Below are 25,191 nucleotides of genomic sequence, written 5' to 3' on the forward strand. Positions count from 1 at the left end.
GTTTACTTGCTGGTTTCTATGTTTACCTGCTGGTTTCCATGTTGACCTGCTGGTTTCCATGTTGACCTGCTGGTTTCCATGTTTACCTGCTGGTTTCCATGTTTACTTGCTGGTTTCCATGTGTACCTGCTGGTTTCCATGTTTACCTGCTGGTTTCCATGTTTACTTGCTGGTTTCCATGTTTACCTGCTGGTTTCCATGTTTACTTGCTGGTTTCCATGTGTACCTGCTGGTTTCCATGTTTACCTGCTGGTTTCCATGCTACTCGGACCGGCATACCTGACTCATAGGAAATGGTTAAACAGCCTATAAAGTTTTACTCCAAGACTCATGAATGTTATTCAGGTGTGTTGGAGCAGGTAAACAAGGAGAATGTGGCGGACGATAGCGGGAAATCGTGTCCCAGAGGACAGAGTTCAGCCTCTGAGAGTGGCAGCATGCGAACCTGATCTCCAGGTTGGCAGTTTCACACCTGTAACCGTACTTCTCACCTGTAGAGTTCAGGTGAAGATCAATGATCCACATGTTTGTAGATGAATAATTATTTGTGTTTGTTGTTGCCTGTCTGAAAGATCCGGGTTGTTTTGACAGGCGCAACCTGAGGGAGGATGTTTTCACAAGGTAGCACGTCTCAACACAACACCGGAGGAGAAACCAGCCTTCACGCGACACTGGGAGGCTGGAAGGTCCTCTCTCGGCTTCCATACGCGTTTGTCAATCAGCAGGATGTTTCGGCTCCGTTACGTTTCGTTACTTCTGGCTTTTAGTTCTAGATTAAAAATAATTCCGGTTTAGCGACTGATGTTGGTTAGTTTGCTGTTAAATCTGTTTTATCGCGTCATCATGTACTTTAGGTAAACACGCGGACAGTTTCCGTCATGATCGATCAGTTTGACAGTTATTGGTTGTTTTTACTGCGGACATAAAAACAGCTTTTATATTAAATATCATCGTTTCTGCGTCAGGACAGTCGGTCACGCGCCTTTACCTGCTTTCTGTAGAGAAATCAGCTGTTTTTCCTCCTCCGGGGGTCCGGAGCTGTTCGGAGGGTTTATCTGACAGCAACAGCTGGGGGGCGGATCCTGGATAAGGGGGGCGGACTGGGACCCGGACTGGGGGATCCAGACTGGGACCCGGACTGGGGGAACCGGACTGGGGGATCCAGACTAGGACCCGGACTGGGGGAACCGGACTGGGGGGGACCGGACTGGGGGAACCGGACTGGGGGATCCAGACTGGGACCCGGACTGGGGGAACCGGACTGGGGGGGACCGGACTGGGACCCGGACTGGGGGAACCGGACTGGGGGGGGACCAGACTGGGACCTGGACTGGGGGAACCAGACTGGGACCTGGACTGGGGGGGACCAGACTGGGACCCAGGCTGGGGAAACCGGACAGGGACCCGGGCTGGGAGAACTAGTCCAGGTCGGTGTGCTGACCAGTCGGGTTTCTGGACGTGATTATTTTCGCGTCATTTTCTCCCGGAACCGAAAGTGTTTGCTTGTTTCTGATCGGATGAGTAAAAGTGGGACACACCAGTAGCAGCTCGTTAGCAGCTCGTTAGCAGGTAAAACTGAAGTCTTTTTCTTTTTCCATGCATGACGTCATTTCTCCTCCTGATGACGTGTGAGGAGATTTACTTTTAATATTTCAGGAGTTTTCAGTGACTTCCGGTGACGTCATCAGACTCCCCCCACCCCGGACTCTCCGGAACCGGACGGTGTCCGAACCTCGCTGCAAATGGCCGGAAGGATCTTATCGCGGCGCTTCGGCAGAACTCTACTGGACTTGGGTTCCGCCAGAACCAGAGGGCTGAACCGGAACCTCTGGACCAGGTTCGGCCGGACCGCGGCGGGTCTGGAGGTAAATACTGATCCATGATGTCTCAGAACCAGAACCCGGGCTCAGGGAAGACCTGGTTCTGGTCAGGCTGGATGTGGGCGGAAGGTCAGCAGAACCGGAAACGGTTGGTTCGGGCCGGGTCAAACTGTCCTACAGAAAGTCTACAGGTGTCCTCAGGTGAACTTTGACCCTGGAAGCGGGGCGGATTTAGAAGATTTGGGGCCCCATGGTGAATATTATACTTTCTACTCCTCTACTGTACATTATTTGCTCTGGTTCCATATTTCAAACCCTTCCTGCTCAGAGGAAACCAAGTGTCGCCATAATAATGATAATATGTGGTAAAATCTGTGATAAACTGAGTCGTCCTTTGAGGGGGAAGGATCATCTCGGCCCTGCTGGAACACATTACGTCACAGGAAAAACTAGTGATGTAAATATAAAAGCTATAAGATTGATAGGAATCAACAATGTGGTGGTGTTAATAATGTGGTCCAACTGAGATGGACTTTTTTGAGGCTGATGTCGATTATATTTGGCAGAAAAATATTTTGAATTGATTTAATTTTTAAAAAAAAAAATTTTTTTAAACAATATAATTAATGAATAAATGGCCGTGTGATGCGACCTGTCCAGGGTGTAACCTGCCCAACCCAATGATTGCTCAATAAAATGGGATAGGATCCAGCTTCCTGTGACCCTGAACTGGTCTAGGTGGATGAGAAAATATAGATACATAATGAATAAAATAATATTTGGGGGGGGTCGATACTTCCAACTAAAATATCAATTATAGCCTGAACATTTTACTTAATTTTACAGCAGGGAGGAATTTTATGTACAAAAACATGAAACAAAGCATGAAACCTCTGGCTGGCAGCTGTACGGATGGATTTATCTTTCCATTTAGACCAGAGGTGTGGGCTTTATGTCAGCAACATAATGATAAATCTGTGGAAAAAACATTATTCATGCAGCCTTCTGATGCCCTTTAGTTAAATTACATTTTCTTTACTCCATTTTTTTTCTTTGCCATAAAGTAAAGACTTATATGAACCAAACTAAAAACCAGAGACGCCTTTCTCAGTTGTCAAAACATGTCATTTTGATATATTTACTTTTTAAAGATATAATGGTCACAAATAGTCCAACACTAACGTTACTAAACACCTGTTTCCCTCGCGGTCACATCTCAACATGCAGGTGACTGAGTGGTCAACAGCCGTTCTGTAGGCTACTTTCAAGTTTTGAGATATTTCTGCAGTTAGTTACGGCTTTTAGGCTGTCAGCTAATGCTATGCTAGGTTAGTATAGCTACAGCTGTCAGCTAATGTTATGCTAGGTTAGCATAGCTACAGCTGTCAGCTAATGCTATGTTAGGTTAGCATAAGCTACAACTGTCAGCTAATGTTATGGTAGGTTAGCATAGCTACAACTGTCAGCTAATGCTATGCTAGGCTAGCATTAGCTGACAGTTGTAGCTATGCAAATGCTATGCTAGGTTAGCATAGCTACTGCAGGTTTTCCATGCTGACTGTGAGAGGACCTTGTGTAATGACAGGGGAGGTTTGCTTCACTTAATGGTAAGAACTGATCATTTATTGTGACGAGTCATTCTTTAAGTTACAGATCAACTCACTGACTGCATCACAGAGACACAGATCACATTAGGTATCAATGCCCTATATACCACAGACAGGGAGGAACTTCAGCTCAGTTAACAATGCAACGTAAATGAAAAGCACTAATTGTATTCTCAGTACGATCTGGGTTTCCAACGATGATATGATGACAAATCTAGCAGCTTTTACTGGAGTTATTAGAGACTTTTCTGGTGTTCTGGCGACTGACTTGAAGGCACATATTGTTCTGCAGTTACTGTAAGGAAGGAGCAGCGGGAGCCTCTCCCGTCCTAAAGCACTCCCAGGCGGCCAGTCTCAGTCGGCTCCGGCTGCAGGTCTATGTAGAATAACTGCAGTAGGTTGTGGAAGTTCACCTAAACATAGTTTATACCATTGTCAGTGACAACTGGCTGCATTATTTTCCTATACATAGTTCGGCCAGTTAAACACTGTAATATCCCTCCGTTACGGGGCGTTACCATAGCAACGCGTTAACCAGCTGGTTCAGATCAGCCGTCTTTTAACAGGTGAATGAGAGAAACGCGCTGCAGCCTGACAGCGGTTGTTTGGTATAAAACGTACATCCAGACCAACGTAAAATAGTTCCTATATAAGCGGTAAAAGCAGATTAAACAACTCGGAACCGTCCATTAGACGGTTGTAATGTACGACGCGGAGTCTAGAACACCACGACGCGCAGCGTTGTTTAGAAATTGTGTTAAATAATCCAGATCTCAGTTTCAGTCTAAATAATGGTGATTATAACTTTTGTCCTAATCGAGCCGCCGCAACATGCAGCTCCGCTCAGCGCTGTAATGCTGCCCAACGTACGTTACTGAGAAGACGGCGGCGCGGAGGCTTGAATGGAGTCAGAGCTCCGTCTAGTGGACAAAAGCTGCAAGTACACCATCCTGCCTGACACTGAACAGCTTTTACCGTTCAGAGAAGTTCAGAAAAAATAACAGCTGATGCTTATTTTGAAAAAGGCCAAAAAGGGCCGATTTTATCGGCCAGCTGATATAGTGGTCAGGCTCTCGTTAATAACTTCCTGAAGTTTCCGCTGTTTTGAAAATGAAATTCAAAGCTGACTTCAAAATGACCAACAGGCTTTACCGTCTTTAAAGGAATAAAGAAATATTTCTGATATAGAAGAAAAACTTTTCTCACTCGAGACGCGATTTCCTCATTTTAATCAGAAACATCATTTATCTCAGTTACAAATAATCATCAGTGTGTGACAAGTTTTATGGGCCCTGAAGACCCGGGGGCCCTGAAGACCCGGGGGCCCTGAAGACCCGGGGCCCATGAAGACCCGGGGGCCCTGAAGACCCGGGGGCCATGAAGACCCGGGGGCCCATGAAGACCCGGGGGCCCCTGAAGACCCGGGGGCCATGAAGACCCGGGGCCCATGAAGACCCGGGGGCCCTGAAGACCCGGGGGCCATGAAGACCCGGGGGCCCTGAAGACCCGGGGGCCCTGAAGACCCGGGGGCCATGAAGACCCGGGGCCCATGAAGACCCGGGGGCCCTGAAGACCCGGGGGCCATGAAGACCCGGGGGCCCATGAAGACCCGGGGGCCCCTGAAGACCCGGGGGCCATGAAGACCCGGGGGCCATGAAGACCCGGGGCCCATGAAGACCCGGGGGCCCTGAAGACCCGGGGGCCCTGAAGACCCGGGGCCCATGAAGACACGGGGGCCATGAAGACCCGGGGGCCCTGAAGACCCGGGGGCCCTGAAGACCCGGGGCCCATGAAGACCCGGGGGCCCTGAAGACCCGGGGGCCCCTGAAGACCCGGGGCCCATGAAGACCCGGGGGCCCATGAAGACCCGGGGCCCATGAAGACCCGGGGGCCCTGAAGACCCGGGGGCCCCTGAAGACCCGGGGCCCATGAAGACACGGGGGCCCTGAAGACCCGGGGGCCCTGAAGACCCGGGGGCCCATGAAGACCCGGGGGCCCATGAAGACCCGGGGCCCATGAAGACCCGGGGGCCCTGAAGACACGGGGGCCCTGAAGACCCGGGGGCCCTGAAGACCCGGGGCCCATGAAGACCCGGGGGCCCTGAAGACCCGGGGGCCCCTGAAGACCCGGGGCCCATGAAGACACGGGGGCCCTGAAGACACGGGGGCCCTGAAGACCCGGGGGCCATGAAGACCCGGGGGCCATGAAGACCCGGGGCCCATGAAGACACGGGGGCCCTGAAGACCCGGGGGCCCTGAAGACCCGGGGGCCCTGAAGACCCGGGGCCCCTGAAGACCCGGGGGCCCCTGAAGACCCGGGGCCCCTGAAGACACGGGGCCCATGAAGACACGGGGGCCCTGAAGACACGGGGGCCCTGAAGACCCGGGGGCCATGAAGACCCGGGGCCCATGAAGACCCGGGGGCCCCTGAAGACCCGGGGCCCCTGAAGACCCGGGGGCCCCTGAAGACCCGGGGGCCCCTGAAGACCCGGGGCCCCATGAAGACCCGGGGGCCCATGAAGACCCGGGGGCCCTGAAGACCCGGGGCCCATGAAGACCCGGGGGCCCTGAAGACCCGGGGGCCCCTGAAGACCCGGGGCCCATGAAGACACGGGGGCCCTGAAGACCCGGGGGCCATGAAGACCCGGGGGCCATGAAGACCCGGGGCCCCTGAAGACCCGGGGCCCCTGAAGACCCGGGGGCCCCTGAAGACCCGGGGCCCCTGAAGACCCGGGGGCCCATGAAGACCCGGGGGCCCATGAAGACCCGGGGGCCCATGAAGACCCGGGGCCCATGAAGACCCGGGGGCCCTGAAGACCCGGGGCCCCTGAAGACCCGGGGCCCCTGAAGACCCGGGGGCCCATGAAGACCCGGGGCCCCTGAAGACCCGGGGGCCCATGAAGACCCGGGGGCCTGAAGACCCGGGGGCCCCTGAAGACCCGGGGGCCCTGAAGACCCGGGGGCCCCTGAAGACCCGGGGGCCCCTGAAGACCCGGGGGCCCTGAAGACCCGGGGCCCCTGAAGACCCGGGGGCCCCTGAAGACCCGGGGCCCCTGAAGACCCGGGGCCCATGAAGACCCGGGGCCCCTGAAGACCCGGGGGCCCATTAAGACCCGGGGCCCTGAAGACCCGGGGGCCCATGAAGACCCGGGGGCCCATGAAGACCCGGGGGCCCTGAAGACCCGGGGGCCCTGAAGACCCGGGGGCCCTGAAGACCCGGGGGCCCTGGTCAACCACCTAGTAACGGTCGGACCGCCCCTGGCTGGAACTGATGTCATGTACCGTCTGTTCCACAGAGGGGGGGGGCACTGGTCCTGCTGGGCCTCCCTGTCATCGGTCTGGGTTACGGAACCGTCTGGCGGGTCCAGAGTCCGGCGGCGGTCCTGGCGCTGGAGACAGGTAGGTGTCCTCCGTCCTGCAGCGGTCTGACGTGTCTCTCTGTGTCTCCAGAGGACGTCCTGCAGCGGTCTGACGTGTCTCTGTGTCTCCAGAGGACGTCCTGCAGCGGTCTGACGTGTCTCTCTGTGTCTCCAGAGGACGTGTCTCTGTGTCTCCAGAGGACGTCCTGCAGCGGTCTGACGTGTCTCTCTGTGTCTCCAGAGGACGTGTCTCTGTGTCTCCAGAGGACGTCCTGCAGCGGTCTGACGTGTCTCTCTGTGTCTCCAGAGGACGTCCTGAAGCAGTCTGACGTGTCTCTCTGTGTCTCCAGAGGACGTCCTGAAGCAGTCTGACGTGTCTCTCTGTGTCTCCAGAGGACGTCCTGCAGCGGTCTGACGTGTCTCTGTGTCTCCAGAGGACGTCCTCAGCGGTCTGACGTGTCTCTGTGTCTCCAGAGGACGTCCTGAAGCAGTCTGACGTGTCTCTGTGTCTCCAGAGGACGTCCTGCAGCGGTCTGACGTGTCTCTGTGTCTCCAGAGGACGTCCTGCAGCAGTCTGACGTGTCTCTCTGTGTCTCCAGAGGACGTCCTGCAGCAGTCTGACGTGTCTCTCTGTGTCTCCAGAGGACGTCCTGAAGCAGTCTGACGTGTCTCTGTGTCTCCAGAGGACGTCCTGCAGCAGTCTGACGTGTCTGTGTCTCCAGAGGACGTCCTGCAGCAGTCTGACGTGTCTCTCTGTGTCTCCAGAGGACGTCCTGAAGCAGTCTGACGTGTCTCTGTGTCTCCAGAGGACGTCCTGCAGCAGTCTGACGTGTCTCTCTGTGTCTCCAGAGGACGTCCTGCAGCGGTCTGACGTGTCTCTCTGTGTCTCCAGAGGACGTCCTGCAGCAGTCTGACGTGTCTCTCTGTGTCTCCAGAGGACGTCCTGCAGCGGTCTGACGTGTCTCTGTGTCTCCAGAGGACGTCCTGCAGCGGTCTGACGTGTCTCTCTGTGTCTCCAGAGGACGTGTCTCTGTGTCTCCAGAGGACGTCCTGCAGCGGTCTGACGTGTCTCTCTGTGTCTCCAGAGGACGTCCTGCAGCGGTCTGACGTGTCTCTCTGTGTCTCCAGAGGACGTGTCTCTGTGTCTCCAGAGGACGTCCTGCAGCGGTCTGACGTGTCTCTCTGTGTCTCCAGAGGACGTCCTGAAGCAGTCTGACGTGTCTCTCTGTGTCTCCAGAGGACGTCCTGAAGCAGTCTGACGTGTCTCTCTGTGTCTCCAGAGGACGTCCTGCAGCGGTCTGACGTGTCTCTGTGTCTCCAGAGGACGTCCTCAGCGGTCTGACGTGTCTCTGTGTCTCCAGAGGACGTCCTGAAGCAGTCTGACGTGTCTCTGTGTCTCCAGAGGACGTCCTGCAGCGGTCTGACGTGTCTCTGTGTCTCCAGAGGACGTCCTGCAGCAGTCTGACGTGTCTCTCTGTGTCTCCAGAGGACGTCCTGCAGCAGTCTGACGTGTCTCTCTGTGTCTCCAGAGGACGTCCTGAAGCAGTCTGACGTGTCTCTGTGTCTCCAGAGGACGTCCTGCAGCAGTCTGACGTGTCTGTGTCTCCAGAGGACGTCCTGCAGCAGTCTGACGTGTCTCTCTGTGTCTCCAGAGGACGTCCTGCAGCGGTCTGACGTGTCTCTCTGTGTCTCCAGAGGACGTCCTGCAGCGGTCTGACGTGTCTCTCTGTGTCTCCAGAGGACGTCCTGCAGCGGTCTGACGTGTCTCTCTGTGTCTCCAGAGGACGTCCTGAAGCAGTCTGACGTGTCTCTGTGTCTCCAGAGGACGTCCTGCAGCGGTCTGACGTGTCTCTCTGTGTCTCCAGAGGACGTCCTGCAGCGGTCTGACGTGTCTCTCTGTGTCTCCAGAGGACGTCCTGCAGCGGTCTGACGTGTCTCTCTGTGTCTCCAGAGGACGTCCTGAAGCAGTCTGACGTGTCTCTCTGTGTCTCCAGAGGACGTCCTGCAGCGGTCTGACGTGTCTCTCTGTGTCTCCAGAGGACGTCCTCAGCGGTCTGACGTGTCTCTCTGTGTCTCCAGAGGACGTCCTGCAGCGGTCTGACGTGTCTCTGTGTCTCCAGAGGACGTCCTGCAGCAGTCTGACGTGTCTCTCTGTGTCTCCAGAGGACGTCCTGCAGCGGTCTGACGTGTCTCTCTGTGTCTCCAGAGGACGTCCTGCAGCAGTCTGACGTGTCTCTCTGTGTCTCCAGAGGACGTCCTGCAGCGGTCTGACGTGTCTCTCTGTGTCTCCAGAGGACGTCCTGCAGCGGTCTGACGTGTCTCTCTGTGTCTCCAGAGGACGTCCTGCAGCGGTCTGACGTGTCTCTCTGTGTCTCCAGAGGACGTCCTGCAGCGGTCTGACGTGTCTCTCTGTGTCTCCAGAGGACGTCCTGCAGCGGTCTGACGTGTCTCTCTGTGTCTCCAGAGGACGTCCTGCAGCAGTCTGACGTGTCTCTCTGTGTCTCCAGAGGACGTCCTGCAGCAGTCTGACGTGTCTCTCTGTGTCTCCAGAGGACGTCCTGCAGCAGTCTGACGTGTCTCTCTGTGTCTCCAGAGGACGTCCTGCAGCAGTCTGACGTGTCTCTCTGTGTCTCCAGAGGACGTCCTGCAGCGGTCTGACGTGTCTCTCTGTGTCTCCAGAGGACGTCCTGCAGCAGTCTGACGTGTCTCTCTGTGTCTCCAGAGGACGTCCTGCAGCGGTCTGACGTGTCTCTCTGTGTCTCCAGAGGACGTCCTGCAGCGGTCTGACGTGTCTCTCTGTGTCTCCAGAGGACGTCCTGCAGCGGTCTGACGTGTCTCTCTGTGTCTCCAGAGGACGTCCTGAAGCAGTCTGACGTGTCTCTGTGTCTCCAGAGGACGTCCTGCAGCGGTCTGACGTGTCTCTCTGTGTCTCCAGAGGACGTCCTGCAGCGGTCTGACGTGTCTCTCTGTGTCTCCAGAGGGTCCTGCAGCAGTCTGACGTGTCTCTCTGTGTCTCCAGAGGACGTCCTGCAGCAGTCTGACGTGTCTCTGTGTCTCCAGAGGACGTCCTGCAGCGGTCTGACGTGTCTCTGTGTCTCCAGAGGACGTCCTGCAGCGGTCTGACGTGTCTCTCTGTGTCTCCAGAGGACGTCCTGCAGCGGTCTGACGTGTCTCTCTGTGTCTCCAGAGGACGTCCTGCAGCAGTCTGACGTGTCTCTCTGTGTCTCCAGAGGACGTCCTGCAGCGGTCTGACGTGTCTCTCTGTGTCTCCAGAGGACGTCCTGCAGCGGTCTGACGTGTCTCTCTGTGTCTCCAGAGGACGTCCTGCAGCAGTCTGACGTGTCTCTCTGTGTCTCCAGAGGACGTCCTGCAGCGGTCTGACGTGTCTCTCTGTGTCTCCAGAGGACGTCCTCAGCAGTCTGACGTGTCTCTCTGTGTCTCCAGAGGACGTCCTGCAGCAGTCTGACGTGTCTCTCTGTGTCTCCAGAGGACGTCCTGCAGCGGTCTGACGTGTCTCTGTGTCTCCAGAGGACGTCCTGCAGCGGTCTGACGTGTCTCTCTGTGTCTCCAGAGGACGTCCTGCAGCAGTCTGACGTGTCTCTCTGTGTCTCCAGAGGACGTCCTGCAGCAGTCTGACGTGTCTCTCTGTGTCTCCAGAGGACGTCCTGCAGCGGTCTGACGTGTCTCTCTGTGTCTCCAGAGGACGTCCTGCAGCAGTCTGACGTGTCTCTCTGTGTCTCCAGAGGACGTCCTGCAGCGGTCTGACGTGTCTCTCTGTGTCTCCAGAGGACGTCCTGCAGCAGTCTGACGTGTCTCTCTGTGTCTCCAGAGGACGTCCTGCAGCAGTCTGACGTGTCTCTGTGTCTCCAGAGGACGTCCTGCAGCAGTCTGACGTGTCTCTGTGTCTCCAGAGGACGTCCTGCAGCAGTCTGACGTGTCTCTCTGTGTCTCCAGAGGACGTCCTGCAGCAGGCCGACTACCTGTACAGCTGCGCCGACACCCAGAAGCTCCACCAGCTGCTGCTGAAGCACCGGGACAGGTCAGACCTCCACCAGCAGGGGGCGCCGCCTGCATTCTGGTTTATTTATACATTTTTAACGAAGTCGCAGAAACATAAAATCAACGATTAATAATCTGTAAGATCAGTGATTTTATTGTTACCATGACAACAGATGTGGTTTAGCAGCTTCTTCCAACCGAGACACACGGCATGATGTGCGTGCGCTGTACGTGCGCTGTACGTGCGCTGTGTTTCCAGTGATGATGCGGAGTTCCTGTGGCGCCTCGCCAGGGCTTCCCGAGACGTGTCCCTCCTCCCCAACATGGACGCCGACAGGAAGAAGCAGCTGACGTATGAAGCCTTGGAATTTGCTCGGAAAGCTCTGGAGAAGGACCCGACCTGCTTCGCCGCCCACAAGGTGGGGGGCGGGAGGGGGCGTGAGGGGGGGGGCGCAGTTCGCTGTCCGGAAGCCTGACCCCGTCTCCGTCCCCGCAGTGGTTCGCCATCTGTCTCAGCGACGTCGGCGACTACGAGGGAGTGAAGGTGAAAATCGGGAATTCCTTCGTCATCCGGGAACATCTGGAGGTGAGCCATGCTCTGCGTTTCCGTGGAAACGGCGTCTTGGTCTGACCGGACTCTTGTCTTCCAGAAAGCCATCGAGCTGAACCCGGGGGACGCCACGTCCCTCCACATCCTGGGCTACTGGTGAGTCCGTCTAGTTTTACTGGTTTAACTGGAGCGCCAGGACGTCCTGCCATGACGACAATGATGATGGTGTTTCTTCGTCTCCGTCCGATGCTTCCTGAGACATCTGGACGTTTCTGAGGCGTCCTAACCGGCGTCTTCTCGGTCTCTAGGTGCTTCGCGTTCGCCGAGTTGCCATGGTACCAGCGGAAGGTTGCCGCGGTGATTTTCTCTTCGCCGCCGACGTCTACGTTTGAGGAGGTGAGAACGAGTCGGCGTCTCCGCCGCTCCTCGGTCGGGACGGTGGGACTAACGCGTGGCTCTGCTTCTTCCAGGCTCTGCAGTTCTTCCTGAAGGCGGAGGAAGGTAGACGACGTTCCCTCACCGGAACGCTCCACGTTCCCGCTTTTCCTAAAACGTCTTTCTGTTCCAGTGGATCCAAACTTCTACAGTAAGAACCTGCTGATGCTCGGGAAGACCTACATGGTCCTGAAGGACCGACCGAAGGCCCTGATGTGGCTCACCAAGGCCAGAGACTACCCGGCTCACACCCTGGAGGACAAGGAGGTGCGTCGCCGCAGCATCCTGTTGTCATGGAAACACGTCAACACACTTCCTTTCCTCTGCAGGTCCACAAAGAAGCCGTAGACCTGCTGAGGAGACTGGGATGAAGACTGGGATGGAGACTGGGATGGAGACTGGGATGGAGACTGGGATGGAGACTGGGGAGACTGGGATGAAGACTGGGATGGAGACTGGGATGGAGACTGGGGAGACTGGGATGGAGACTGGGATGGAGACTGGGATGAAGACTGGGATGGAGACTGGGGAGACTGGGATGAAGACTGGGGAGACTGGGATGAAGACTGGGATGGAGACTGGGATGGAGACTGGGATGGAGACTGGGGAGACTGGGATGAAGACTGGGATGGAGACTGGGATGGAGACTGGGGAGACTGGGATGGAGACTGGGATGGAGACTGGGATGAAGACTGGGATGGAGACTGGGGAGACTGGGATGAAGACTGGGGAGACTGGGATGAAGACTGAGGAGACTGGGATGAAGACTGGGGAGACTGGGATGGAGACTGGGGAGACTGGGATGAAGACTGGGGAGACTGGGATGGAGACTGGGATGGAGACTGGGATGAAGACTGGGATGGAGACTGGGATGAAGACTGAGGAGACTGGGATGGAGACTGGGATGGAGACTGGGATGAAGACTGGGATGGAGACTGGGATGAAGACTGGGATGGAGACTGGGGAGACTGGGATGAAGACTGAGGAGACTGGGATGAAGACTGGGGAGACTGGGATGGAGACTGGGGAGACTGGGGAGACTGGGATGAAGACTGGGGAGACTGGGATGAAGACTGGGATGGAGACTGGGGAGACTGGGATGAAGACTGGGATGGAGACTGGGGAGACTGGGATGAAGACTGGGGAGACTGGGATGGAGACTGGGGAGACTGGGGAGACTGGGATGAAGACTGGGGAGACTGGGATGAAGACTGGGATGGAGACTGGGGAGACTGGGATGAAGACTGGGGAGACTGGGATGAAGACTGGGATGGAGACTGGGGAGACTGGGATGAAGACTGGGATGGAGACTGGGGAGACTGGGATGGAGACTGGGGAGACTGGGATGAAGACTGGGATGAAGACTGGGATGGAGACTGGGATGAAGACTGGGGAGACTGGGATGGAGACTGGGGAGACTGGGATGGAGACTGGGATGGAGACTGGGATGAAGACTGGGATGGAGACTGGGGAGACTGGGATGAAGACTGAGGAGACTGGGATGAAGACTGGGGAGACTGGGATGAAGACTGGGATGGAGACTGGGATGAAGACTGGGGAGACTGGGATGAAGACTGGGATGGAGACTGGGGAGACTGGGATGGAGACTGGGATGAAGACTGGGATGGAGACTGGGATGAAGACTGGGGAGACTGGGATGGAGACTGGGGAGACTGGGATGGAGACTGGGATGAAGACTGGGATGGAGACTGGGATGGAGACTGGGGAGACTGGGATGAAGACTGAGGAGACTGGGATGAAGACTGGGGAGACTGGGATGAAGACTGGGGAGACTGGGATGAAGACTGGGATGGAGACTGGGGAGACTGGGATGAAGACTGGGATGAAGACTGGGATGAAGACTGGGGTGAAGACTGGGATGAAGACTGAGGAGACTGGGATGAAGACTGGGATGAAGACTGAGGAGACTGGGATGAAGACTGGGATGGAGACTGGGATGAAGACTGGGATGAAGACTGGGGTGAAGACTGGGATGAAGACTGAGGAGACTGGGATGAAGACTGGGATGAAGACTGGGATGAAGACTGGGATGAAGACTGGGATGAAGACTGAGGAGACTGGGATGAAGACCGGGGAGACTGGGATGAAGACTGGGGTGAAGACTGAGGAGACTGGGATGAAGGACTTCCTCCTCCCAGTCTGACGTCCAGAAATGATGGAAGAATGAAAAGTTTCAGATCTGTAATAAAAGGCGAGCAGTTAACAGACTGGTGTTGGTTGTCTGGGAGGTGTGTGTTCCTGCTGGTACCATGGGGTCCGATGGGACCTGATTTCTTTTTTTTTCTTTTATAATCGTCTTGTCCAACATTTAAGCAGCAGACTGATGTTCTGCTGAGCAAATTTATTCTGCCAAGAGGAACTTTTATAGATGTAATGATCCCCTTGTATTTCTTGATTCTTATTTTATTTTTCTATTTGCTTTGAATAATAGTTTGTATTACAGAGTTTATGCTGCTGGACCGGAAAGGACAGGAAAGGACAGGAAAGGACAGGAAAGGGGCAGAAAGAGAACAGAAAAGAAAATATATACACCCACACAAGCCAGCTCTAGATTCATGGTCCCTGTGGAGAACAAAACCATTGACAATCATGAGGACCAGAAACTAGCAAGTTAAGTCAAAAAGACAGAAAGAGAGGTACCTGCTGTTAGTGAATAAACTTGCTGGATGACTCAGTGACTGTGACACATGCAGAACATTCATGCAGAACATTCAGAGTGGAACGTGTTCAGAGAAGAGTGATCATGCCAATGTGACCCCGCCCGCCTACAGCTAGAGGAAGGCCAGGAGAACCCAGAGACCCGGGTAACCGACAGTCACCCCCAGGCACAGACCCCAACCCCCCCACTCCGGAGCCAGCCATGCATCTGCCCAGGGGGTGGCGAAGGAGGTGCCCAACCAGAGTCCCCCGCAGTCAGGGGGAACAGGCCCCAGCAGGCCCAGGCCGGCAAGGGCCGATCCCGCCGGGCACCGGCCCCCCAGGGCAGACAGAGCGCAGGCCCCAGGGCCCCTAGAGCCCGAGAGCAGCCCCCCACCCCCGCAGGCAGAGGGTACAGCCCACACCGACGGAGGACCAGGATCCCCAGACCGCCACCCAGCGGCAGCCAGGAGCACCCCATTGCACCAGCTGCGCCCCCGGGTACAGGACACCACCCCCCCCACCACCAAACCACACACACATATACATGCATACCCCCCCCCCCCCCCCCAACACGCACTCCCCTCTCAGCCCCCATCCACACACCCCTCCGCAATCCACACACATCTCCCATCACATACACACCCCCACCCCCCCTCTACTCACTCACCCATACCAAGTCACACAAACCCCAACCCACCCCACCCCCACACACACTCACACCCCGCCACCCCATCCCTCTACTTCTACCCAACCACACATGCCCCACCAAACACCCCTCCACCACCCACAGCCCCCCCACAGACACCCTCACTCCTCCAACACAGGCACACCCCATTACATACAACCCACCCACCAACACACCCCTCCACACACACACACACATCTACCCATCCGCACACATCCCTATCCCCTCACCCCCCTACCCACCTATATCCCCAACCCTAATCCCCCCCCCCAGCCATCCCACCATCCATCTGTAACCCCATACACCCACTCCCACACATCCTCACCTCACCCCTCCATCATGTCCCATGTGAGATACCTCAGAGGGGGCAGAGGACAGGATGGCCCCGATCAGGGCCCCTATAATTACCGCCCACCATTCCCAGCGTCCCCCCCACCACCCCACAGATGCAGCTGACCCAGCACCCCCCCCAGGGCCGGCGACAACCCTCCTACAGCCAGGCCAGCCCAGACTCAGGTCTAATGGACGGCACTCTTCCCCCACCCGTACCCCCCCCCAGTAAAGCCCCGAGAATAGGGGTATGAGAAGACCCTATCGTCCCCCCGCTTATGACTGATTGTGAAGTATGTATTAGTTGCAATTAAAATTGAGGGAAGTGCCACGCGGTGTTGGGAGAGGGACCACCTAAGCAGCCCCGCCCACCATACACCGCATGCCCCCCCCCCCCCCCCAATCATGTGAGTCGTCAGTGTTTTGGTGTTTGGTGTCTGAGTGTAATTAAAACTGGGAGGTGAGCCGAGGCTGGGTGCAGCGATCAAGACCACCTTGATGGCCTTTCTCACCACCCAGCGCCACGTGCACACCTCCCAATACCCTGCCTGTGTGTGATGGGGAGCGGGGAGGAAGAGGGGTTGAGGGATTTAAGTCTGGAGGAAAGTGAGCCGCCAGCAGCACTAGGCATGCCCCCCCCCTCCCTCCCAAGGAACAGGACAAGCCAGGGGCAGCCGTCCCCGTAACCAGAGCCTTCGGCGACTCTAACCAGAGAGTCATCACCGACCCAAGAGGGGACCAACTCACCACATGCAGAAGGGGGGCACGAGGACAAAGAGGAGGCGGGGCGGCAGAAGGGGGGCATGAGGACAGAGAAGAGGAGGGGCGGCAGAAGGGGGGCATGAGGACAGAGAAGAGGAGGGGCGGCAGAAGGGGGGCATGAGGACAGAGAAGAGGAGGGGCGGCAGAAGGGGGGCATGAGGACAGAGAAGAGGAGGGGCGGCAGAAGGGGGGGCATGAGGACAGAGAAGAGGAGGGGCAGCAGAAGGGGGGCATGAGGACAGAGAAGAGGAGGGGCAGCAGAAGGGGGGGCATGAGGACAGAGAAGAGGAGGGGTGGCAGAAGGGGGGCATGAGGACAGAGAAGAGGAGGGGCAGCAGAAGGGGGGCATGAGGACAGAGAAGAGGAGGGGTGGCAGAAGGGGGGCATGAGGACAGAGAAGAGGAGGGGCAGCAGAAGGGGGGGCATGAGGACAGAAGAGGAGGGGCAGCAGAAGGGGGGGCATGAGGACAGAAGAGGAGGGGCGGCAGAAGGGGGGCATGAAGACAGAAGAGGAGGGGCGGCAGAAGGGGGGGCATGAGGACAGAGAAGAGGAGGGGCGGCAGAAGGGGGGCATGAGGACAGAGAAGAGGAGGGGCAGCAGAAGGGGGGCATGAGGACAGAGAAGAGGAGGGGCGGCAGAAGGGGGGCATGAGGACAGAGAAGAGGAGGGGCGGCAGAAGGGGGGCATGAGGACAGAGAAGAGGAGGGGCGGCAGAAGGGGGGGCATGAGGACAGAGAAGAGGAGGGGTGGCAGAAGGGGGGCATGAGGACAGAGAAGAGGAGGGGCGGCAGAAGGGGGGCATGAGGACAGAGAAGAGGAGGGGCGGCAGAAGGGGGGGCATGAGGACAGAGAAGAGGAGGGGCGGCAGAAGGGGGGCATGAGGACAGAGAAGAGGAGGGGCGGCAGAAGGGGGGGCATGAGGACAGAGAAGAGGAGGGGCGGCAGAAGGGGGGCATGAGGACAGAGAAGAGGAGGGGCGGCAGAAGGGGGGGCATGAGGACAGAGAAGAGGAGGGGCGGCAGAAGGGGGGCATGAGGACAGAGAAGAGGAGGGGCAGCAGAAGGGGGGGCATGAGGACAGAGAAGAGGAGGGGCAGCAGAAGGGGGGCATGAGGACAGAGAAGAGGAGGGGCGGCAGAAGGGGGGCATGAGGACAGAGAAGAGGAGGGGCGGCAGAAGGAGGGCATGAGGACAGAGAAGAGGAGGGGCAGCAGAAGGGGGGGCATGAGGACAGAGAAGAGGAGGGGCGGCAGAAGGGGGGCATGAGGACAGAGAAGAGGAGGGGCAGCAGAAGGGGGGCATGAGGACAGAGAAGAGGAGGGGCGGCAGAAGGGGGGCATGAGGGCAGAGAAGAGGAGGGGCAGCAGAAGGGGGGGCATGAGGACAGAGAAGAGGAGGGGCGGCAGAAGGGGGGCATGAGGGCAGAGAAGAGGAGGGGCAGCAGAAGGGGGGCATGAGGACAGAGAAGAGGAGGGGCAGCAGAAGGGGGGCATGAGGACAGAGAAGAGGAGGGGCAGCAGAAGGGGGGCATGAGGACAGAGAAGAGGAGGGGTGGCAGAAGGGGGGCACGAGGACAAAGAGGAGGCGGGGCGGCAGAAGGGGGGCATGAGGACAGAGAGGAGGCGGGGCGGCAGAAGGGGGGCATGAGGACAGAGAAGAGGAGGGGCGGCAGAAGGGGGGCATGAGGACAGAGAAGAGGAGGGGCGGCAGAAGGGGGGCATGAGGACAGAGAAGAGGAGGGGCGGCAGAAGGGGGGCATGAGGACAGAGAAGAGGAGGGGCAGCAGAAGGGGGGCATGAGGACAGAGAAGAGGAGGGGCAGCAGAAGGGGGGCATGAGGACAGAGAAGAGGAGGGGCAGCAGAAGGGGGGCATGAGGACAGAGAAGAGGAGGGGCAGCAGAAGGGGGGCATGAGGACAGAGAAGAGGAGGGGCAGCAGAAGGGGGGCATGAGGACAGAGAAGAGGAGGGGTGGCAGAAGGGGGGCATGAGGACAGAGAAGAGGAGGGGCGGCAGAAGGGGGGCATGAGGACAGAGAAGAGGAGGGGCGGCAGAAGGGGGGCATGAGGACAGAGAAGAGGAGGGGCGGCAGAAGGGGGGCATGAGGACAGAGAAGAGGAGGGGCGGCAGAAGGGGGGCATGAGGACAGAGAAGAGGAGGGGCGGCAGAAGGGGGGCATGAGGACAGAGAAGAGGAGGGGCGGCAGAAGGGGGGCATGAGGACAGAGAAGAGGAGGGGCGGCAGAAGGGGGGCATGAGGACAGAGAAGAGGAGGGGCAGCAGAAGGGGAATCCCAGACCGATTGTCCACCGCCCCCTCACTCACAGAGGACACCCCCACCTGGGGACATGAAGTCCCCCCTTGTCCACACATCGGCACTTTCACACACATCCGCCACTGTCTCAGCACACACACCTACACACACACACACCTACACACACACACACACCTACACCCACACACACACCTACACCCACACACACAGCCACACCCACACACACACCTACACACACACACACCTACACCCACACCCACACACACAGCCACACCCACACACACACCTACACACACACACAGCCACACCCACACACACACCTACAGCCACACACACCTACACACACACACCTACAGCCACACACACACACCTACAGCCACACACACACACACACACTTCCCGACACATTCAGGCCACCCTCAAAACCATCCTCCTGACCCCCACATCACATCCAACCCCCCCACCCCCCCACTGCATCTGCACCCCACAGACACACACTACTAACCCGCCACACACACGCCTGATATTGATATATTAGTGATATTGGACGATAACTAGATGGGAGTTTGGGGTCTTTTCCTGGTTTTAGTATTACTGTAATACGAGCCAAATTCATGTTTTGAGATATTCGACCTTTTTCCTTAATTTCTGAAGCCATTTTATAAAAAGTGGGTGCTAGTATAGACCAAAATTCTTTATAATATTCAAGTGGAAAACCATCTGGTCCTGGAGCTTTATTGCTGGGCATGTGTTTTAAAGCTTCATGTAGTTCCCCTACTGAAATGTCCAAAACCATTTCCTGGTCCTGTTGTAACTTTGGAAGATTGAGGTAGCTGAGAAATTCCTCAATGCTGTTGTCTGATGGATCTGTTTCTGAGGAATATAATGTTTTATAGAAATCCCTAAATGTGTCATTTATTCCATCCAGATCATGGAGGATATTTCCTCTTGAATCTTTAACAGAGGAGATGGTTGTTTTCTCCTTGTTTGCTTTTAACTGATTTGTGAGAAATCCTCCAGATTTGTTGCTATGTTCAAAATTCTCTAAGCGAAGTCTTTGTAGCAAAAACTGGGTTTTTTGGTTAATTATTTCATTCAGCTCTAGTTTAGCCTTTCTTATGTGATTCAGCACCTGATCTTCTGGAGAAGCCTTGTAGGCATCTTCTAGTGATTTTATTTTAAGCTCTAGTTCAGTTTCTAACACGTAGAACTGCTTGGTTTCAGAACATTTTACTGCTGGACGTTTTACGTGCTGGAGGAACTTTTTCTCTTCTTCTGCAGATGCTGTTAATGTCCAACATTCTGGGGGAAAGTTTACGTTTCATTTGGAACAAATGGCTCAGATTTCTTTTTATTTCCTGCCTTTGGTGTCGCCGTTTCCCGTTTCTCCAGATGTTGTCGTACACCGGGGTCAGAGTCGGCGTGGAGGTCGGGGCGTTTTACCGCCAAGTCCTGCTTTTAGAAACCCCAGAAGTGGACTGGGACTGGTCTACGGCAGGTTTGGTCCAGGTCCGGGACCTGCGGACCAGGTCTAGGAGACACAAACTGAGCCACATGTGTGTTTATTGGTTTTTTCTGCATCAGACTGAAAGCTGTCCCGTCTTTCAACAGGAACTCCTCACAGTGTTCAGGCTGCAGCACAGAGACCGGATCAGGTCCTGGTTCTGGTCCTGAATCCTCCGTGTCTCTCTCTCTCACACACACACACATACACACACACACACACCTCTCAGTTCAGGGTTGAATCCTTTAGTTCTTTAATATCCGAAACAGCTCAGAAAGCTCCAACATCCACCAGGACCGGGTCCACCTGGACCGGGTCCACCTGGACCGGGTCCACCAGGACGCTTCGCAGTGAAGATGGAGGAAGGCGGTCGGTGTCCAGATGTCTGCATGGTGTGGGGGTGGAGGTCCCAGCAGTCCTGAAATCCTCCCAGGCAGCATGCAGCACACAGATAGCAGGATGAGTCCAGCAGAACCCGGATCCGGATCCCCTCCGTCTGCCTTCTGGAGCTCTATAGAACTAGAGCTCAGGAAGGAGGCGGAGCTTCAGGAAGGAGGCGGAGCTCCAAGGAGAGAGTCAGCCCGTCGGCGCCGCAGGGGGCGTGTTTTCCAGCAGGGGGGCCGGGATGTATGTTGGTGGCTTATTATGGGATGTCCGGCAGCTTATTTACACGTGGAAGCAGCGACTGACTGGACGGCGTCCTACTCCTGGCCGAAGCCCTCCGTCTCCTCGATGGCGAACAGCAGCTTCTCCTTCAGCTGCTCGTAGCTTTTGTACGGCGGCAAATCCAGACGGTTAAAGCTGGAGGGAAACAGCACAACGAGCCCAGTTAGTTCAGAACCGCAACGGTCCAGTGGGAACGCCGCAAGGTTCCGGTCCGGGAACGCCGCATGGTTCTACTCACCAGGTGTGGCTCCGAGGAAGCCAGGTGTCCTTCCCCACCTTCTCTATGCAGAACTTCTGGGGGCCGTTGCTTCCTGCAGACACGAGCACACGGCTGGAGTTAGGGTGGAGTTAGGAGAGTGTGGGTGGAGTTAGGGATGAGTCTGGGTGGAGTCTGGGATTAGTCTGGGCGGAGTTAGGGATGAGTCTGGGCGGAGTTAGGGATGAGTCTGGGCGGAGTTAGGGATGAGTCTGGGCGGAGTTAGGGATGAGTCTGGGTGGAGTTAGGGATGAGTCTGGGTGGAGTTAGGGATGAGTCTGGGTGGAGTTAGGGATGAGTTCAATTCAACTTTCAATTCATCTTTATTTATATAGCGTCAAATCACGGCAATGCCGTCTCAAGACGCTTTACAGACAGAGGGGAAAACATAATGAAGGCCAATTCATAACAGCCTATATAAGGAAACCAACAGATTGAGTTGAGTCCAACTCAATCTCCCATCCTGAGCAAGCACACTGGCGACAGTGGGAAGGAAAAAACTCCCTTTTAACAGGAAGGAAACCTCCGGCAGAACCCGGCTCAGGACAGGCAGCCATCTGCCTCTGCTGTGTGGGGGGAAGAGGACAGAAAGACAACAGACAACAGGAACTGCTACTCCCGGCCAGGGAGACCTGCTGAGACAGGAGACATACATGTTAATGATGCAACACTGTTATTGGGGGGGGGTAAAAGAGAGAGATAAAGAGAAAGAAGCTCAGTGTATCAGGAAATGTCCCTCAGCAGTCTAAACCTATAGCAGCATAACTAAGGGATGCTAACCATCCCTAGCTATAGGACTTATCAAAAAGATAAGTCTTCAGCCTAGTCTTAAAGGTGGGGAGGGTGTCTGCTTCCCTAACACTAACTGGGAGCTTATTCCATAAGAGAGGGGCCTGATAACCAAAGGCTCTGCCTCCTGCTCGGCTCTTTGAGACTCTAGGAACCACAAGTAAGCCTGCAGTCTGCGAACGAAGTACTCTACTTGGTATATAAGGAACAATGAGGTCTTTGATATATAGTGGTGCCTGGTTGTGGAGGGCTTTATATGTAAGGAGAAGGATTTTAAATTCTATTCTAGATTCAACAGGCAGCCAATGAAGAGAGGCTAAAACTGGAGAAATATGATCTCTCCTGCTGGTTCTGGTCAGGACTCTGGCTGCAGAATTCTGGATCAGCTGAAGGCTTTTCAGGGCATATTTAGGACAGCCCAGTAATAGAGAGTTTCTAGTCTCGAAGTAACAAAAGCGTGAACCAGTTTTTCTGCATCACTCTGAGACAGAATGTCCCTAATTTTGGCTTTATTACGTAAATGAAAGAAGGCTGTTTTAGTAACCTGCTTAATATGTGGGCCAAAGGACAGGTCAGGGTCAAATATTACTCCAAGGTTTCTCACTGTAGCACTGGAAGCTAAAGTAATGCCATCCAGGTTCATTACAAAACCGGAAAATTTAGCTCTGAGTTTTTCAGATCCAACGAGAATTACTTCAGTCTTATCTGAGTTTAAGAGGAGAAAATTTCTAGACATCCAAGTCTTTATGTCTATGAGACAATTTTGTAGCCTATTGGGCTGATTTGTTTCATCTGGTTTAAAGGATAAGTATATCTGAGTATCATCTGCATAACAATGAAAGTTTATTCCATGCTGTCTAATAATTTTGCCTAAAGGGAGCATATATAGCGTGAAGAGTATTGGTCCAAGTACAGAACCTTGAGGAACTCCATGACTTACTGTAGTTTGGGAGGAGGACTTGTCATTTACATGAACAAACTGAAGTCTATCAGATAAATATGATTTAAACCAGCTTAACGCTGTACCTGTAATTCCAACCACCTGTTCTAGTCTTTGTAACAGAATGTTATGATCGACTGTATCAAATGCAGCACTAAGATCAAGCAAGATAAGTACGGACACAAGTCCTTTGTCTGAGGCCATAAGAAGGTCATTAGTAACTTTCACCAATGCCGTCTCAGTACTATGATGAGCTCTAAATCCTGACTGAAACTCCTCGCATAAATTATTTCTGCTCAGGTGGGCATGTAGCTGAGCTGAAACTATTTTCTCCAGAATTTTGGACATAAACGGGAGGTTAGATATAGGTCTATAATTTGCTATCACCTCTGGATCCAGAGATTGCTTTTTAAGTAAAGGCTTGATTACAGCAGTTTTAAATGATTGTGGTACATATCCTGTCACTAAAGACATATTGATAAGATTTAGTAGTGATGTATTAATTAAAGGGAAAATGTCCTTAAAGAGGCTCGTTGGGAGAGGGTCTACGATACAGGTGGATGGTTTAGATTAAGCTATTATTTTAGTTCATTCAGAGGGTTGGACAGGACAGAAACTATTTAGACACAAGTCAGATCCTGGTTCTAAGGATGCTTCGGAGACCACAACAGGCTCAACATTATAAGTAGAAGGAAGAATATTGTGAATTTGATCTCTAATAGTGTCAATTTTATTCCTGAAAAAATCCATGAAATCATCACAGCTAAGTGAGAAAGGAATACATGGCTCCACAGCGCTCCGGCTCCTAGTAAGCCTAGCTACAGTGCTGAAAAGAAACCCAGGGTTGTTTTTGTTTTCCTCTATCAATGATGAATAATAAGCTGTTCTTGCCGTACGTAAGGCTTTTTTGTATACGATTAAACTTTCTTTCCAGGTTAAGTGAGACTCCTCTAGTCCTGATGAACGCCATCTGTTTTCCAAACGCCTTGACGCCTGTTTTAGAGCTCGAAGCTGGGAATTAAACCAGGGAGCCTTCATAATCTTGTCCTCCTGGATGAGTCTGGGCGGAGTCAGGGAGGAGTCTGGGCGGAGTTGGGAGTCTGGGCGGAGTTAGGGATGAGTGTGGGCGGAGTCTGGGTGGAGTTAGGGATGAGTGTGGGTGGAGTTAGGGATGAGTCTGGGTGGAGTTAGGGATGAGTCTGGGTGGAGTTAGGGATGAGTCTGGGCGGAGTCTGGGTGGAGTTAGGGATGAGTGTGGGTGGAGTTAGGGATGAGTCTGGGCGGAGTCTGGGTGGAGTTAGGGATGAGTCTGGGTGGAGTTAGGGATGAGTCTGGGCGGAGTCTGGGTGGAGTTAGGGATGAGTCTGGGTGGAGTTAGGGATGAGTCTGGGCGGAGTCTGGGTGGAGTTAGGGATGAGTGTGGGTGGAGTTAGGGATGAGTCTGGGCGGAGTGTGGGTGGAGTTAGGGATGAGTCTGGGTGGAGTTAGGGATGAGTCTGGGCGGAGTCTGGGTGGTGCCCCGGCGGTAAACTGACCCATCAGTTCAGCGAAGCCTCCCAGTGGGAGCCGACAGGTTCCAGTAACAAACTGCATGAGTCTCAGTCGGACCTCGTTGTCCACTTCTTTCACCAGCTGAGGACGAGACAGGAGACACGTTACGGCCGAGAGACGGCGGACACACCTGGACACCTGATCACACCTGGACATGTGGGACAGTACCTGCCAGAACCAGATGATCTGCTTGCTGTTTCTGGTGTAGTGGCGATACACCGTGTTCCTCTGCCAGTCCTGCAGGTCCACCTCCTGCATGCCGCACAGCATCACCTGGACCAAACAAAAACCTTGTTCAGGACTCCTGGACCTCACACAGACAAAAAACAGTTTCTGAACCAGATCTTGACCGATGTGATACCAGTTCGTGCTGGTTTTTGAAGCCGCACTCCAGGCCAGAACTCTGGGGCCGGGACATTCAGATCGGGACTCTGGGGCCGGGACTCACCTCCAGCTCTTTCTCGTCAAAGTACTGGAGCCACTGGAGCGGAACCACCTCATTAAAGCCGTCCAGGAAAGCTTTGGTTTGACCTTCGACCCCTCGGGAGAACCTCCACTCCGCCATCAGGCTGCAAAAAACAACATATGTTTGTGAAGGAATCCCTGCACGTCAGAGCAGATATGTATGCCAGGTGGACTACCTGATGTACTCCTCCTTGTTCTCCTCAGTCACCAGAACGTTGGCGCCATCCGGTTTCAGGTCATGGGAGGAGATCTTTCCCAGGATCTCCATGTCTACTGAGAAGTACATCTCCAGTCCACACTCCTCGATGTTGTTGTCCCTGAGGACAGAGGACGGGGACTTTAACCAGGAACTACCTTAACATCAACCGTGGAGCACACAGGGAGCCGGGTTAACGTGGTCCGGCCCAGCGGTTCGAGTTCTGGAGAACCTGCAGGCTGGAAATGGACTCAGTGGGAAGGCACGGGTTCTAATCCAGCATCAAGCATAGTGCGTCATGATGGTATGCCAGTTATTGCACAGAGCGTGCTGGTCTATCAAAGT

General features: G+C 55.0%; 2 protein-coding genes across 3 annotated transcripts in view; one reads left to right on the forward strand and one right to left on the reverse strand.

Annotated features, from left to right (window-relative positions):
• Window positions 1–1,278: 1,278 nt before the first annotated feature.
• On the forward strand, window positions 1,279–12,389 carry rmdn1 (regulator of microtubule dynamics 1). 2 transcript variants are annotated; one of them, XM_079260152.1, is made up of 11 exons: window positions 1,279–1,569; window positions 1,667–1,865; window positions 6,723–6,825; window positions 10,740–10,824; window positions 11,044–11,203; window positions 11,281–11,370; window positions 11,435–11,490; window positions 11,643–11,730; window positions 11,805–11,835; window positions 11,903–12,036; window positions 12,099–12,389. In XM_079260152.1, exons 2-11 carry the CDS (start codon window positions 1,743–1,745, stop codon window positions 12,138–12,140), a joined length of 912 nt encoding a protein of 303 aa, XP_079116278.1. In that variant the 5' UTR covers window positions 1,279–1,569; window positions 1,667–1,742; the 3' UTR covers window positions 12,141–12,389. The 2 variants fall into 2 exon arrangements, with proteins under 2 accessions (XP_079116278.1, XP_079116277.1); XM_079260151.1 differs by having other exon boundaries at window positions 1,657–1,865; window positions 12,099–12,387.
• A 6,624-nt stretch (window positions 12,390–19,013) lies between these two features.
• The window catches only part of wwp1 (WW domain containing E3 ubiquitin protein ligase 1), a 38,895-nt gene continuing 32,717 nt past the window's right edge, over window positions 19,014–25,191 (reverse strand). Inside the window, exons 20-25 of the mRNA XM_079260218.1 lie at window positions 24,827–24,967; window positions 24,634–24,754; window positions 24,354–24,458; window positions 24,170–24,266; window positions 20,888–20,960; window positions 19,014–20,784 (exon numbers count right to left, since the gene is read on the reverse strand). Coding sequence (XP_079116344.1) covers window positions 20,685–20,784; window positions 20,888–20,960; window positions 24,170–24,266; window positions 24,354–24,458; window positions 24,634–24,754; window positions 24,827–24,967 — 637 coding nt within the window. The 3' untranslated portion in view covers window positions 19,014–20,684. The remainder of the gene's footprint in view (window positions 20,785–20,887; window positions 20,961–24,169; window positions 24,267–24,353; window positions 24,459–24,633; window positions 24,755–24,826; window positions 24,968–25,191) is intronic.

This window comes from Telmatherina bonti (genome assembly GCF_933228915.1).
Source record: "Telmatherina bonti genome assembly, chromosome: 20".
Lineage (NCBI taxonomy): Eukaryota > Metazoa > Chordata > Actinopteri > Atheriniformes > Telmatherinidae > Telmatherina > Telmatherina bonti.

Bases quoted from the DNA above. Each gene is read 5' to 3' on its own strand.
- rmdn1 (XM_079260152.1), top strand. From the start codon at position 1,743: ATGGCCGGAAGGATCTTATCGCGGCGCTTCGGCAGAACTCTACTGGAC. The intron at 10,825-11,043 runs GTCAGACCTCCA...CTGTGTTTCCAG, and splicing joins CTGCTGAAGCACCGGGACAG to TGATGATGCGGAGTTCCTGT. The intron at 11,204-11,280 runs GTGGGGGGCGGG...CCGTCCCCGCAG, and splicing joins CCTGCTTCGCCGCCCACAAG to TGGTTCGCCATCTGTCTCAG.